We start from the raw sequence: 16193 nt of genomic DNA on the forward strand, positions 1-16193 counted from the left end.
GGTCTTTACCCTGCAGTTCTTGTGATACTGAGTAAGTCTCAGCAGATCTGATGGTTTTATAAAGGGGAGTTCCCCCACAAAGGACTCTCTTGCTGCCGCCATTTAAGACGTGCCTTGCTCTTGCACCATGATGATGAGGCCTCCCCAGCCATGTAGAGCTATGAGTCGATTAAACCTCTTTTCCTTATACATTACCCAGTCTTGGGTATGTCCTTATTAGCATCATGAGAACAGACTAATGCAATACCTTTTCTTTCAACAATAATCATATATATGTATATGTGCTTCTTCAATGTCAAAATGAAAAGGAAAAGCACTAAATGATTTACTGCTCTCATAAATACGAAAAAATAAATAAAGAGAATAGAATGAGTACCATGAATCATATCCTTAGATTCTTCATCAATTTAGACTTTATATTCTACTCGACACCCAGGAGAGGTCTCACATATACATACAAATTACATTCATTCCTTGTATGAGTAAAACATGTTACCATTATGCAGCTATTACTCTTTACAGTTTGGAAACAGTCTTGGAATTTGTTGATTGTGAGATTCATTTTGGAGGGTTCATATAATATCAGAACCTCCTCCCCCACAAAAACCCTCAATTATTCAAAATCTGATTACTTGAAAAGGCAGTGAAGTCAGCCAATAATTACATAGTATGACTACAAAATAACATAAGTGGCCTTCTGAATTGCCATGTGTTGCAACTGTAAAAACAATTCCAAGGAGGGCCAATAACACTGAATTTATTTTGGTAAGTGTAATATACATACACCCCCAAAATATGTATATGTTTTGTGAAAGTGGTTCAAACCATTTTCTTTCATTTAGAGTCACATATAATGTGCTCCTGCCTGAAATGGCACAATGTAAATATCAAAATGAAATATTGATTTTGAAATAATGAAATAATCATTCTAGAATGGAAAGAATGCTTCTGAAAAGAGTTAACTCAGTTCAAGATGTCTTACATTTTTAGATCTCATAAGCAGGCACATAAAAACAGTGTTATAATGAACAGCTACAAGCACATAGCCATTTTATACTTGGGTCAGTGCCTTAACACTTATATTTTTGTTTTTGAAGGCAAAACATTGCTGGAACCTACCACAGTAATAAATTTCTACAAAAATGAATTCAGATGTTACATGGCAATTCAATTCATAATACTATTCAATTATTTTTAAAATAACATTAGTGGTTTTATTTTGTGTCAGAGGGTACCAAGATCTCTGTCCTCTGGAAGTCACCTCCTACCAGAAGAGACATTCATGGAAATAATCAAGCATGTTACAACACGTGTTACAATTGTGTTGTGACATGTTACAATACAATGAAGGTTGTAATACATACATACTAAGCAAAATAGTAACTTGACTCAGTTGGCCTTCTACAGATGGAAAAACCATAGAAAGAGAGAGAGGAAGAAAAAGAGGAAAGAGATGGAGGGAGAGTGGGAGAAGAAAAGAAGGAGTGAGAAAAGAAGAAAAGAGGGGGGGAAAGAGAGAAAGAAACAAATTTGATTTGTTCCTTTAGATTAAGTTGGAAAGGAAGGGAGGGTGGGAGAGTGTTTCTCCCGAGGGGAAAACACAGGCAGTATGTTAGAGACAGAAGTTTCTCATAGTGCCCCAAGGCACCATTCCCCTCACCTGGCTTCTTTGTGCCTGAGGCAATCTAGATGGGTGTGCTCCTTTAGTCAGCTTAGGTATTTGAAGGCCTCGGGCAAAGAATATAATTCGACCGTGAACTCGCTCATCGTTCAAGTTTACCAGACAGAAATTAAACTGAGGGATTGTGGGAGTGGAACCATGTATTTTTTCATCTAAATGGTCTTTACTGGGTTTAGCAAGTTCATTCTAATCCTAGAATCATATTAAATATTTCTACATTGCAATCAACAGTAATAGTTTACTCACACTGTAAATAAGGTGGGCACATGTGCAGGTAATTTTAAACTTTATTATATTTCAGATTATGAAAATAGATTTCCTTAATTATAGGTAGGTATAGGAAGTCATGTAACTATGGAAATCATTATGAGATTCACCATGCAAGTTTCACAGAACTTTTAAATATACATAGGTGTATACACATTATAGGCAATAAAAAGTGCTATTAACTGAAAAACTAATTCATTATTAGAGAAATTAACTCATTGTTTGTAAAGAAATGATCTCATTTTTGACCAGCAGAAGACTAAAGTGGTGAAAAACTTCTTTCAAGATCTTAAATTCCTAAATTGGGAAAACTTGACTTCTTACATCTGGGATAGAAGGGGTTGTAAGTGTGGGAGTAAAGAGAGAGAAACTATAGCTTAAAATGGCTCTTCAAGTAAATGGTGAGACAAGACATCCATTTTCACTCACTTAACCTGTCAACTTGCCAGAACTGTCATGTCAGCACTCCAGCTAAACCACGAGGGCTGATCACATCCCATTATCTCATTTTTTAGAAAAAGATTGCATGAAGATGCCAATCAGAAAAAAAAAAAGAAAAACTTGAAACCAAGGAACAAATGTACTGATGCTGAAGGGATGCTTAGTTAACGGAATTTTAATATGCAACTGCAATGTTTCTTAATAACATTAATTACACGCTTAGTAAGTCACCATCCTAGCTCATTAGTGCCTTCTTTTTGTTGTATTTTATCTCCTACCAGCAGAATGGGGAATATGTGATTGGCCTGTTACCATTAATGTTGCTTAATCTTTTTATAGCACTATTTAAAGCTGCTTGCATAAACATTTTCTAGGCAAATATTACCTATGTATGCATTTGCGTGTATCAATTAACTGCACCAACATTTGTGTGCCCCCACCACACGTGTGATGCTAGACCTAGAGGCAGCAGAAGGATAAATATAACAATGTATTTACTGACAAAGAGCTGATAGTTTTGTCGGGGAAATGAAAATAATGTCCTCAGTATATCTGGAAAGCAATACTTGCCATAAGTGAGATTTTAAAAGGCATTCAGATATATTTTAAATCAAAATGTAATACAGTTTGCTAGTTTATATATTTTTAATAAATCTAATTGTGTACTATTGCCTTGAGTGACATTTAATATGTTTAAGTAAGTAGTGTAGCCATTCAAATACATGCGTATTTAGGTGCAGCACATGTCCTTAGATCTATTTTACAGTATATGTCTCATGACATCTCTGTCTACAAAGTGCAGCAACTTATGAAAAGTCTGACTTTCTTCAAATACGTAATTCAAATGTTCATGTGATTTTTTCCGGACACAGCCAGTGAAACCTCTTAATACTAATCTCATAATACTGTTTTGGACCTGAGTATTTATATTATCCTGATATTTAATATTTATGGTACTTTAATTTTAAGTACTAAATAAAAATACTTCATATTTATTTTATTTTTATTTGAAGAGACTCCAAAAATGATGATTATTCAAACTTTTGGTGTTTAGGTTAAGATAATTGAGGAAAGGCTTATATTACTTCACTTTCCTGTATTGAGCACAACCAAAGACATGAATAATAAGGAAAAACCACCAGAGCCCCTAAACCACGAATTATGAAGTGCCCCTGCCAAGTACAGTAAAGTCTGAAGAAAACTGAGGAAGCACACTGGACACCAACCTAACTGGACACCAACCTAACTGGACACCAACCTAACTGGACACCAACAACCTAACTGGACACCAACAACCTAACTGGACACCAACCTAACTGGACACCAACCTAACTGGACACCAACCTAACTGGACACCAACAACCTAACTGGACACCAACCTAACTGGACACCAACCTAACTGGACACCAACCTAACTGGACACCAACCTAACTAGCCTTAATCCTTTATCAACACCAGTTGCACAAAAATTATCTAACATCATTGTGAGAGCCCATCGCATGATCCTTTTATGGGAAAAATAACACTTAAAGTAGAGTGAGACATGGGAAATATGAGACATAACTGTAGAAAATAAGCTAACATTCAGAAGGCAGAGGAAGAAGTATTGAAAGGAAGAAAGAAAAAAAAAGCCTACTGTAGTTGGCAGAATTCTGAGGCCCCACGACCTCAGGCAGGCCCTTCCTGGAAATACTTTCATGATTATATTAAGTTACAAAAAATATTTAGAGATATACTTAAGGTTACTAATCAGTTGGCCTTAGAATGGGCTGATTCATCAGCTGGGCCTTACTTAATACTCTGGATCTTTAAATCAGGAAATTTTCTCTAGCTGATATCAGAAAGAGGCCTCAGAGAGCTACAAAGCAAGCACATGAAGAATTCAGGGTACCCCCGCTGGCTGTGGAGACTGGCGGCAGCGATGTGCGAAAGCTGAAGAGCAGTCACTCAAAACAGTGAGTCACCCTGTCTAACAGCCAAGGAAGTGAGAACTTCAGTCCTACAACCACAAAGGACCAGATTCTGACAAACACCACAAGGAACTTTGAAGTGGATTCTTCTGGAGAGTCTCCAGAGGAGAGCGCCACCTGGCCAATATCTTGATTTGGGTCTGTGAGACCGTGAGGAGAAAACCCTGTTGCGACTGCCTGCATTTTGGACCTATAGAATGACATGGTTTTAAACTGCTCGATGTGTGGTCATTTTTATGCAGCAATAGAAAACTGACACACCTGAAAACCATCCTTATGATGAAGCAGAGAGTATAAAGGAAGATGAGGAGAGAGTTCTATAGGAAAATGCACACAGTTCATAACTTAAAAAGGGTGATTCTGTATCACCAGGCCTAGTATAATACTGAGAAGAAAATAGTATGTTTTTAGTAAGATATGAAAAACAACATTCCAAATAGGGGTTATTGAATTACCCCGCTATTTCACATTTTCTCTTCTCCAAATATGCAAACTCTAGTCTTCAGAGCTAACTAGAAAATGAATAATCAGACAGTAACCAAAACAGAACTATGCAAAACAAAATTTAACACAAACTTGTATATTAACTAAGTACTTATTTCATTCATGACAGAAAAGGAATGTAATTAATTAAAAAGAGATAAAGAACCTGTGTCTTCCAAAAATTACTCAAAGAAATGCAGAAACAATAAAAATAAATACTTAGGCAGGCATAGTCTAAATGAAATTATATACAATGAAATCTCTCTTTTAAAAACTAAAAAAGGGGTACAAAGGCTAAAAGACAAGATGAAGAATTTCATATTAGAGCTTAACAAGAAAACAACAAAGAACAAAAAAATTAGATTATATTTTAGAAATAAGAAATACATAATGATTGCAATTTTAAAAGTTGGAGACGTGGTATACTGTCATTGAGAAATATACAATATTAAATAAAAATGACTGAAATTATTATCGAGAAGTTGATAAATGTGAAATTGAGACTAAGGAAAGCCAATATAACCAACGTATTTGAAGAAATGAGAAAGTAAAACAGAAAAAAAAAATCAAAGATAAAACAGAAGAAAAGGTTATTGAAGTAAAGCAAATTAAAGCATAGATGTGGCAGATTTAAGTGGCTCGTTGTGTCCTAGAAATATTACATACAGGACGATCATAACCAAGACATAACTAAGCAAAGTTACTTGAAAGAAGGGACTGCATGTATATTCATATGGTAAAAGAACATCCCAGCCAAGAAAAAATTATATTTTTTGTGAGTTTCAGACTTCACTATAATACCATTCAATACCAAGACAATAGAACATTTTTACCAAGTTCTGAAAGGAGAAAAAAAAAAAAAAAAGAAGTGTGAGAGTAATTTAATACCTGGCCTCTCCTCCTGTTCAGTGGACAGACATTGTCACGTACACAAGGCTAGAACCAGCTCAGCCTGAGAAGTAATCCACGCTTGTGTTTCACTTTAGAAATGAACATTAGCTTAAGATATTTTAAACGTTTCACATCATGGAAACTCAGTTGGAATATAGAAGATAAAACAGAATGTGTTTTTTAAACCTACCATTTAATCAAAACATATGGAGCAATGGAAAGCGTGATGCTTAATAATAATTAAATGAGACTCTGCATAAAGTAGCTAATTAGCGCCAGGTGCAGGAAACATTAAGAGCTCTCAGGCGGGAGATGATTACCTCAGGTCATGGGGTAACAGCTTGTCCAAAGAAAAGGGATGCAAGAAATAAAAGTCTAGGTCTCCTTTCAAGGTACACTTAGAACATCTTTTGCAAAAAGTGCATCCAAACATGAAAAGGTTCATACATAATACCTTTTAGGTTTTCTGATTTAAAAAAAACTGTGATAGTTCCAATATCAAATTATGTACAGCACATTATATTTTCCAAATTTCAAGTTGGGATGGGAGATGGGGGCATCAAAATATCTGTTACATTATTCTTTAAGTAACGTCAGATTTACAGTTCATCTTGAATGAATTTTCCAATCACAAACCTTTTTTTTTTTTTTGACTTCTTGGTGGTCTCAGAATAAACTGCTTTCAAACATGCTTTAACAAAACTTTGCTTCAACTCATAAAATGGAACTTTCTAAAATGGCATATTTAATTACTGTGGTTAAGCCGTTGAAATATTAAAAAAAAAAAAATGTCCCTATAGATCTCTGTCTAGAGTAGTGGCTGCTGCTTTTAAAAAATAATTTTTAAATGGTGAATTTTGCCAAAAAACATGCGTACTTCTTATTACTTCTAAATTCTTGTGTGGCCAATTCCATTTTTCCATCAAAAGGAAACACGCTTTCGGGTCACTAAGTTAGAAAATACTTAGAAGTTTCCATCAAGTTGTGTATTGTCAGTTTGTTTTTGCTATTTTAAACAAGTTTCACGTGAAGTACTTGGCTTTCAGTTTCATCCTCCAGGCAATCAGCATCCAGCATATGGTACACACGTTACCAAACGGGGCAGGACAGCTTCCTAAGCAAGGCAGCTGGTAGATTTGACAGTTCCTTTCCAAATTACTCATCATGTTTTGAGTTGCTGCTAGGAAAAAATGTGTTGCCCATCTCCAAAATAGATGTTCTTTTTTATTTTTAAGCTCGGGAGAGGCTTCCAATAAAAAAATAAGACAGATGGGTATAGGAAGCAAGATATTTATCCCTATTTAGACCATTTTCTTCTGTCAGTTTCCTCATCAGAAGAGTTTTCCAAATAAACAAATGAATATTTCAGCATTCATAGTTAACTACGTCCTACGATGTACTTTTCTTTTCGTATAAAGAATGCCTTTGGAATAGTAAAACGTCAAAACCACAGAAAGGGCTTGCGGAGTTTTAATTATTAAAGTGATAGTTGCCCAGATTTTGTGGCAGCCGGCAAATATGAACATTAGATTAAAGAGCTCGTTTGGACCCATTGGTGACGTTGCAGATGCACAAGTGAAATCCATAAAACGCTTTCCTCAATTGGCAAGTATGTGAATGTCTGCCTTCAGTAATACCTCCCACACTGGGGCGTCCTCTAAGTTCACCTAGAGGAAAACTCTAAATACAGGCCAGAGGAGTTTATTCCAACTGCGATTGTATAGAGTTGCAAATTCTTTAACGCAAATGCATTGCATAAGAGTCATCCATTTAGACAAAATTCTCAGTTTGGGGGTTTGTAATTATTTCTAACGGGGGCTTTCTACACAGACCATCAAAGGTTTCATCCAGTGAGTAATGTAGTGATGGTTCCTGAATCTCTAAGTATTCCAGAATCCGCAACGATTTCTAATTTTCATTCAAAAACTCTAGACACAAACTATGCTGGGAATTTTCTCTAAATGTTATATACTTGGTAATATTTCTTCACCTAATTTATATTGGAACTAAAAGCTGGTTTTTCTCCCCTTTCTCTGGTCTCTACCTTGCAGAGTACCCTTTATGCTATTGCTAAGAGCTTCAAAGTTGAAAAACATGCTTTTTAGTGCATTAACAAATATAAATAATAATGTAGTTTTTCTACAATTTTAATATGTCATCATTATTTTACTTGACTTATACTTTCTGATCATACAATAAATGTTCAGATATCTATGTTCTTGAATTAAAATTGATGTAAGAAGTAGATACAAAAAAATGAGGTTAATTGCCTTATTATGTCTCTTTTTTGGTAATCCAATTAAAACATATCGAACACTCAGTTTTTAAAATTAATAGTAGTTGTCAAGTTTAAAGTATAGTTCTTTATATTTCTGAACATTGTCATAAGTCATTTGAGATAGATTTATGAAATGACAGACTTCCCCAGAATAAAGTACAATGTGTCAAGAAGCTATTCTTTAGTTCCAGTCCAATGGGGATTTAAGAAATCATTTCAAACAGGAATAAAAAATGGAAATAACTTTTGAAACATCTTGCAGATGACAGATACGTCTCAATACTCTGTGCATATCACATTTTGAAATCAATGTACTTTTTCCTATGTTTACAGATTTTAAATATATTGGAAATTATTAATATACTATTTATTCTATGTTCTGAAAATTTGTGAGATAATATAAATCAAGTGGTCATGGTATATTGGCATAAGGTTTCTGTGTATAAAGATCTGCAATTTAAATGTGACTGTTCCTTTTCATTTGAAAAGTCATGAGCTTATAAGTACAACTGCTGCCAATGCAAAACCAACCTGTATTTTCAAATACCTACTGTCATCCTTTCTATTGAGAAATGTTGTCAATCATTCATCTATTTTCATATCTCCTATAAATACTGCAGTGCTTAATATCTTTAAAAAACTTCTAAATAAGGTTGCAAAGTTTGTGTATTCCATAGTCATCTGAAAAGGGGTCAGATCATTCTCAATCTTTCCACTTAATACATTTTATTATATATATAATCTATAACATTGTTATATATAATTTATATATAAATGTTCCCACTTATTTTATTTTACTTTATGTAATAACGTGCTTTCTTATTTGACACATAAATGAGTGAATTTCTGAACCTGAAAACTAGCTCACACATGTTGAGAAAAAGAAATCTGACAGAGTGGTCATGTAGTCTACCATCAGCTCTTTCTTTGTCTATTGCTGCATCATCTTATTCTTTCTCATTCTTTTCTTAATTTTGTATGTAATTCAAAAGACACATAAAATTACCATTAATAGGAATCCTTACAAATACAAGAAAATAAGGCTTAAAAACGATTACAATATATCCTTCAATTTTCAAACTTCAGTTATACAAACCACAACTGATTTCCTCGTTGTTTCAAAAAACATCCCACAGCTTATGATTCAATTAATTGTGAGCCATAGCTTTATTTCAAAAATATTAAAATGTGAAGTAATGTCTCAGAAACTAGGCATACGATAGCTACCAACATTGGCAGACAAAATGCCTTTTACGTATAAAATAAATCATAAACTCAGTCCCCTCCCGGCAACAGCTTTGATAAGTCAGTATTATTCTCTCCATTTTATGGAGGACGTCACTGAGGATAAGGGATATTAAATTACTAATCAAAAGGGAGTATTGCTCAGAAACACCAGATCAGAAAGTCAGATTGGGAAACCAAAGTATATTTACTGTGTTTGCTGACGATGTGAAAACATACTGTCTAACAATAAAGTCCATGACTGTTTCAACCAAAGGGGGAAAAATGTGTGAGTCTGAACCAACATATCTATCAAGTGTCAATAATGTCAAGCCAGCACATTAAGAAAGCTTTTGAAGCTAGATGGACAATTTATAAAGCCCTCAAAATTGAATAAGTTGTTATTAAAGCATCTTTTGGTATATTGAAGAAGCAGTGTACTAAATTTGTTCACTTTTTCATCCATCCGTTTATGCATCCATCTATTCATTTACATGTACAATTCATTTACAATTACCAAAATTTATTTAAACATAGTTATTGGTGGATTAAACTAAAGCTTAAAAGAGACGCAGAAAGCTTATTAAGTCAATGATTGAAATATTTTATCTTCCAAATGTTTACAAATAATTACCACTTAAATATCTGCAAAAGCAAGCTGTTAACTTACTTTAATTTCACAAAGCCAAATGAAAAATAAGATATATTAAAACCACAAACACTAACTTTTCATGCCAAAGAACACAGTTCCACTGTCCCTCCCCCACTTAGGGTAAGCATGTACTTAAAGCATTTTACTTAATTTTGTTTAAATAGGCATGCAGGCAATACATATGCAGCAGTTAAAAATATCCCTAAAATACTGGGACTCTGCGTAACTTAAAAGAAATGTGTAAAGTCGTAGAACTTTTTAATTTAATCATAACTTTTTATCTTAACATCAAACATAACTAATAATTGATTATTTTATACATACAAAAAAGGATAGTGATGCTTTCTTATTGTATCCTAATACAATATATTTTTCTCCTATAAGAAAAGCTAGCAGTCCATAAACATAAATCATTCATTTATTCTCTTACATAAAAATTGTTACCTACTTAGTTCTACGTAGCAAAAGTCACTACAAAATTGTTTATCAATGTGATTAAAAGAAAAACAGGAGAAACTTTTAGAGCAGACAGTCTCAAGTACTATTTTAACACGGGTAAAATAAATATATTCCACTCTGTCAAATCTTACTACGCATGAGTTATGAAGCACTGTGCAAAGCCATGCTTAGTGGATAGAAGGATGGCTACTTACCAACAGGGCGAGCTGTAGACATTACAATGGTGTGGTGAGAACATAAAAAAGAAATTAAAAAAAAGAAAGAAAAATTATCAGAATGCATGATGTGTAATGTTACATTTAAGTATGGACAATAGAGTGATTTCTATTCTCACAATTCAAGTATGACCAAGATGTCTGGGTCTGATAAAATTGAGCGTTATAAATATAATTCTAGGAAAATAATTACTTTGACTCCGAGGACTGACTATAAGCAATTTGAGAGATATTTTCGGTAAAGTCTTATCATCACTTACTATAGTTATTATTTCAAAGATCTTGAGTTAAACAGCCTTGTGTTACCCCAAAGTTAAAAACCTGATGAATATCACTATTCAAGTCACAGACTAGCAAATGTCATGTCAATAAAAGAAGCCCTCGCTGTCTGATTTAAATAGCAATTGGATTTTAAGCATGGTTAGTCAGAACCATTACAAGGACTGCAGAAAAGCCCCTGACGCTGCTTTTCAGTCAGTAATAAGTTAAGATCACATCACTTTTCATCCATGGACAGGGTGGATGAAAATATAACAAATAGGTTGGAACATCCTTAGAGATTTCAACTCAGTAGCTCCGTAACTACTGTTAAGCTTTTTCCTTCTTTTGGCAGAGGGCAGGGAACAATGACTGACAAGTTGATTCTTGTTCACACTGAGAACGGCTTTCAAACTGCTGCTTCAACAAATTATCATTTTTTTATTATACCATAACTTTCAATCACTAAAATCAGTGGTAATAGGCTGCCCCTGTTATTAATGCAAAGACATTGTAAGAGATACACATGGGCTTCATAATCCTTTCCTTAAAAAGAATAACACTCTATGAGTTTAGATGGTAAACCATTTTATGCAAAAGCAATAGACAAATATTGTAAAACACGTGATCCCGTTATCCAAATGAAGAAACAATATGCTGAGTAGTATAGGAAATTTCATGAAATCTGATATTAAAAACAGAATTTTTTCAACAGTGGTTCGCCCATATCTCAGTAGATACAGTTCTAGCGCATATGTAATGTGACTCTGGAACGTCTCAATGGTTTTGTGTTGATGATGGCTCTCTGGGCAAGATAGGAACCACCACTGAACACGTATTTACACATATTCACTTAACGGATACATCATAATACCAGCTCTGTGCAATCCATAAACATAAAACGTAGTTGTCTCTATGACAGCCATGGTCTCACAATATTGTTCACAATTAAAGCAGGAAAGATTCAGACAACAGGCAGTAAGGCAATTGTAGCAGTGGTATGAAAAGCCTGGTGTAGTGGAACCCTAATGTGTCCTAACATATATGGCGTGTTTGCTATAGCTAGAGGAAAAGAGGAGTAAGTTACCCAGTGTACCATAATTTCTTTCTTTTTGCAGGGGAGTGGGGAGCAGAATACAAGATCAACTATCAAAAAGAGATAACAGACTAACAATGTGAAGTTGTGGCTTATTCTAACAGATGAAGTTTCTCTTAATTTTGCATTGGCAAAATGTCCAGTAGAAAAAGAACTTTTGTTCTTCATCTTTGAATTTGCACTTTTCAGCTTGCCATCTCAAGCTGAATTTCAAACATAATGTTTCCTTTAGAAATGAAAAGGCGTTTTGAGTGTAGGATATTAACAAAAGAAAAAAAAAAAGAAACTGTGGTGAGAAATCATGTTTTAAATGAATAAAATATATGTCTGTCTTATTTTAGGATAGAATAATTCCAAAACATTAAGGCTTTATTGCTCTAGAAACAGTATTATTTTTCCAATGAGATCTTTATGCAAAGCAAATTTAAAAATTTTAAAATGGGGAAAATGTGCTTGCAAATATGCAGTTTGTGTTGTCATTTTTAAGCCATTTAAAAAGTTTTATTAGTAATAAATTATTTGATTAGAATGAAAAGTCTAATCAAGGAGGTCTGTTGTTGACTGGCTTCATTTCTTCCTAATTTTACATTTGCCAAGTCAGCAAAGGGAGCTTCTTGATGTTCAGCCTCACTTTATAGTTTTTTTTTAACCATATTTTTGAAATGGGAAACAACTGAGTAGATCTGTTTCAAATTTTGACAATTAACTCCCTTACATTTTCCCCAACTGGCTAATGTGAATGTTACGATAAAGTTTTAGCAGAAACATCACAATATATTTTTTTGTCCTTGTTACATTAGCAACATTTTATCCAGAAAAAAAACCAGCAGGTGGATGTTTTCAAAATCAGCAAATTAAACTAAACTGTGTCTCTGCATTAAATGGATGAAAATGGACATGGCCTCTTGGGTCAGTTGACCCTGTTCTAATAAAACAATCCAAAGAAAGGCTGCACATTTCATTTATGTGCATAGAAAAATTAGCAAAGAAAAAAAATAAGTCATAGATAACAGTGTTGTCTTTTTTTTCCTGTTAATCTCTTAGCATGAGAAAACCCAAATGCTTTTCCTAATGGTAAAATAAATGTTTTTAAACAGTATTTTACTCTATATTATATTGTGTTAAGGAGATCTTTTTAAACACAGTTTTTGAGGTTTCAGTCTTAGAGAGGTGATAAATACCTACCACAAAGAATAAACACTCTAATCCATCTACAGGATATAGATTAGGGGAGAGGCCATTTAAGGTTTGCTGATTTAAAAAAAATAAACCCTATTGAAAAAAAACAATGTTTTCTATTAGTTTGGTAAGTTAGCTTCAGACATCCCCACCTAAGGAGCATGCTTTGTTAAATGAAATGTTAAGCCTGAAACTTTCAGCAAATTATGAAAACAATTAGCTGGGAAAGGTCTTAAGGCAAACAGACCACTTCAAGTCTCACTCGCCCAAGCATTCCAGCATAGAAGCAGCCCTGTCGCTTCTACCAACAAACAACTCCTCACGTTTTCTCACCATTCGTTTAGTCAGCAAATAGTTTTCCAGTGGGACGTTTATTGGCTGGTTGTTTATTATGGTTTTCCATTTACTTTAGAAAAAAAAAGGAAAAGAAAACTTTGGGGATACTTTGGTCTAGTGAATTGTTTTTGCAATAAGCTGCCCAGCAAACATACGACAAACGTATGAAGTCATCCACGTAGAGTGTGGGTTAAATCAAGTGTGTTCATTGCCTTACAAAGGTTATCAGATTTTTATCCTACATAATCCATATATATATATCTATATATTCAATTCATATATGATCATAGTCCTTTATGACCTGTGAAGTAATGAAGAGTGAAAATGTTTTTATGCAACTAGCTGTCAATTTTGTCTAATATGTTTTGTATCTAAATTCACACTAGAATGTCTAGAGGAAAAAAAATGGATTAGGTGAAATAAGGATGGAGCAATTGAGCAGCATGAAAAGCACCAACATTTTTCCAGGTGTGCAAAGTGCCTGTCCCCTCATAACAACCTGGAGGTAACTGAGTTTTTCATGATTTGAAGCCTAAATCATAAATCTGGCAAAAACCCTTATTCTTACCACACAAAAAACTAACCTGAGGATCCCTGATACCTTTCCTGCAACTTCCAGCTTCTCCAAACCTTTCTCCTAACCTTCTGAAACCTTCTGGGAGCAAAGGTGCACGAGGGTCTGAGGTATGACTAAGTGGGGTGAGATGTAACTGAGACTCGGAAGAAAGCATGCAGCCAATCGCTTTACCACGAAGGATGAGAGAAGGAGGCACAGTTAGTAGGGGGAGAAAGGATATGCTCGCCTATCTTTGTTTGATTTTCTCTGAGTGTGAATGATTCCATGGGTAATGTCTATTTCAAGAGTAAGTGTTAAGTGTCCACTTGGTACTACTTGGTACCTTGGACTATATAATTTACCTCCCGTGATCAACAAGTTCCACTGAAAAGACAGTTAATTTATTCTAGTACACTGTAAAGTTAAGCAATGCTTTCTTTCACTTACAAGCAACTCCAGTGAGTCTATAAGTGAACATTATTCCATGGCTGAGGAAGTGCATGACACTCAGAAGGTGAAAGTTATTACTAGAGCAGCACTGACTATTTCAATTATTTAAGGCCACTGAACTTCACAAATCAGTCTCTAAATCAGATTATCTCAAGTCTGGAGAGTGCCTCTGTATTCATTTTCACCTTTGGAAGCATTGTTAGTTTTTTCAGATTGCTGTTTTGAATGCCGACATTAAAAAGAACTTCAAAACAGTATGCTACTAGTACAAAGTGACAAAGTGACAAACTAGTAAACAGAAAACATGAGAGGACCTTCGAAACTGATGACATTTAAAAGCAGTCAGTAGCTGAAAGCAATGGAAATGGAAAGAGTGGTATAGATCTTTTCTGTTTTTAAGATTTACTTTTAAGCCATATAAACTATTAACTTTAAACCATATAAGCAATTTACTAAATAAGAATTAATACTTTTAAGTTACCATTACGTGGAACCAAATAATGAAAATAATTTTATTTCAATTAATGACAGAGAGGACACAAAATCTAGGCATTTTGGTACAACAAAACAGCATAATTCACTATTTTGATTGTAAGTTCACTTACCAATTTAACCAAATACTAGTGTCCTGGTTCAATTATCTTTGACATCTTAAATCTCTTACCTCGGACGGTGAGCGTAGCAGAGGCTTCCATTTTTCCAACCCGATTCTCAGCAATGCACATATAGGTGCCTTCATCTGTACTCATGGTCTTTTTAATTCTTAGTGTGTAATCATCTTTGATGTCATACCTGTGTAGAATATGAACTGGTTTTATTAAATAGTATTCGCTATATGGATAATAACATGAAGTAATCATCTTCCTTTTTCTTTTTAAACTGTATGTTACCTAAACACAAATACATACACACACAAATCAGCCATAAAGTGCAATTACTTAGATTAAAGGTATTGCTAATAAAATCAATTTCATATCTGATCTTCAGCTGCTTGTCAGTTACCTATACTTCACATACGTAGACAATTCTTTCCACTGCACAACTATCAAAGGCATAATTAGCACTTTGACCTTTATGTGGTAGCTCTTGACTACTAAAGAAGATAGACACAATCTCAGTTTCTTGGTGAGTTATATTTCACTAGTTTGTTAGTCACACTGTGTTCAATAATACAATTTATTTTTAGGCACCTTGGATATTAGAGAGCTGAAATATGTTAAAGAACAAAATTTTTCTCTTATTTGTTGGCAAATCGACAAAATAGGCATTAGGTAAAAGAATTAAGGGTGCGTAATCAATTTTTAAATAAGGAATATTAACACCTGAAACATCAGCATGCCTTGGAGTGATTTTTGGAAATGCACATATTCAGCTTGTTCACGTGCATTTATGGTTTTACCTCCACTTCATTAATGAAGCAGACCAACAAAGTGGGTCAGAAAACATAACACCAAAAATTTGGGAGTACTTGCATGAGAATATATTCTTATTTAATTCTAAGAAATTATAATTACACAAACTAAATAATCCAGCTATCATTTTTTTCACATGTGACATTTCCTCCTGATATTTACCAGTGGTTTTTATTTCAAACACACATTTTGCAATAGTTTCTGGTTGGCCACCTTGCTTCTCTTCCTCATATATACCACAGTCAGATCCATGTTTCCAAAATATCATTTTAATTGGTCCTGTCTGCTCAAAACTAGCTGTGATTTCCTATTGTTTTCAGGACAAACACAAACATTCTAGGCTTG

General features: G+C 34.2%; 1 protein-coding gene across 5 annotated transcripts in view; it reads right to left on the minus strand.

Moving 5' to 3' along the window:
* ROBO2 (roundabout guidance receptor 2) overlaps positions 1-16193 on the minus strand; it is a 602415-nt gene that overhangs the window by 114305 nt on the left and 471917 nt on the right. For all 5 annotated transcript variants that reach the window (XM_015128844.3, XM_077994326.1, XM_077994327.1 and 2 more), the window contains exon 6: positions 15101-15228. In XM_015128844.3, coding sequence (XP_014984330.1) covers positions 15101-15228 — 128 coding nt within the window. The remainder of the gene's footprint in view (positions 1-15100; positions 15229-16193) is intronic.

The sequence above is a fragment of the Macaca mulatta genome, chromosome 2, assembly GCF_049350105.2.
Source record: "Macaca mulatta isolate MMU2019108-1 chromosome 2, T2T-MMU8v2.0, whole genome shotgun sequence".
In the NCBI taxonomy this organism is placed as follows: Eukaryota; Metazoa; Chordata; class Mammalia; order Primates; family Cercopithecidae; genus Macaca; species Macaca mulatta.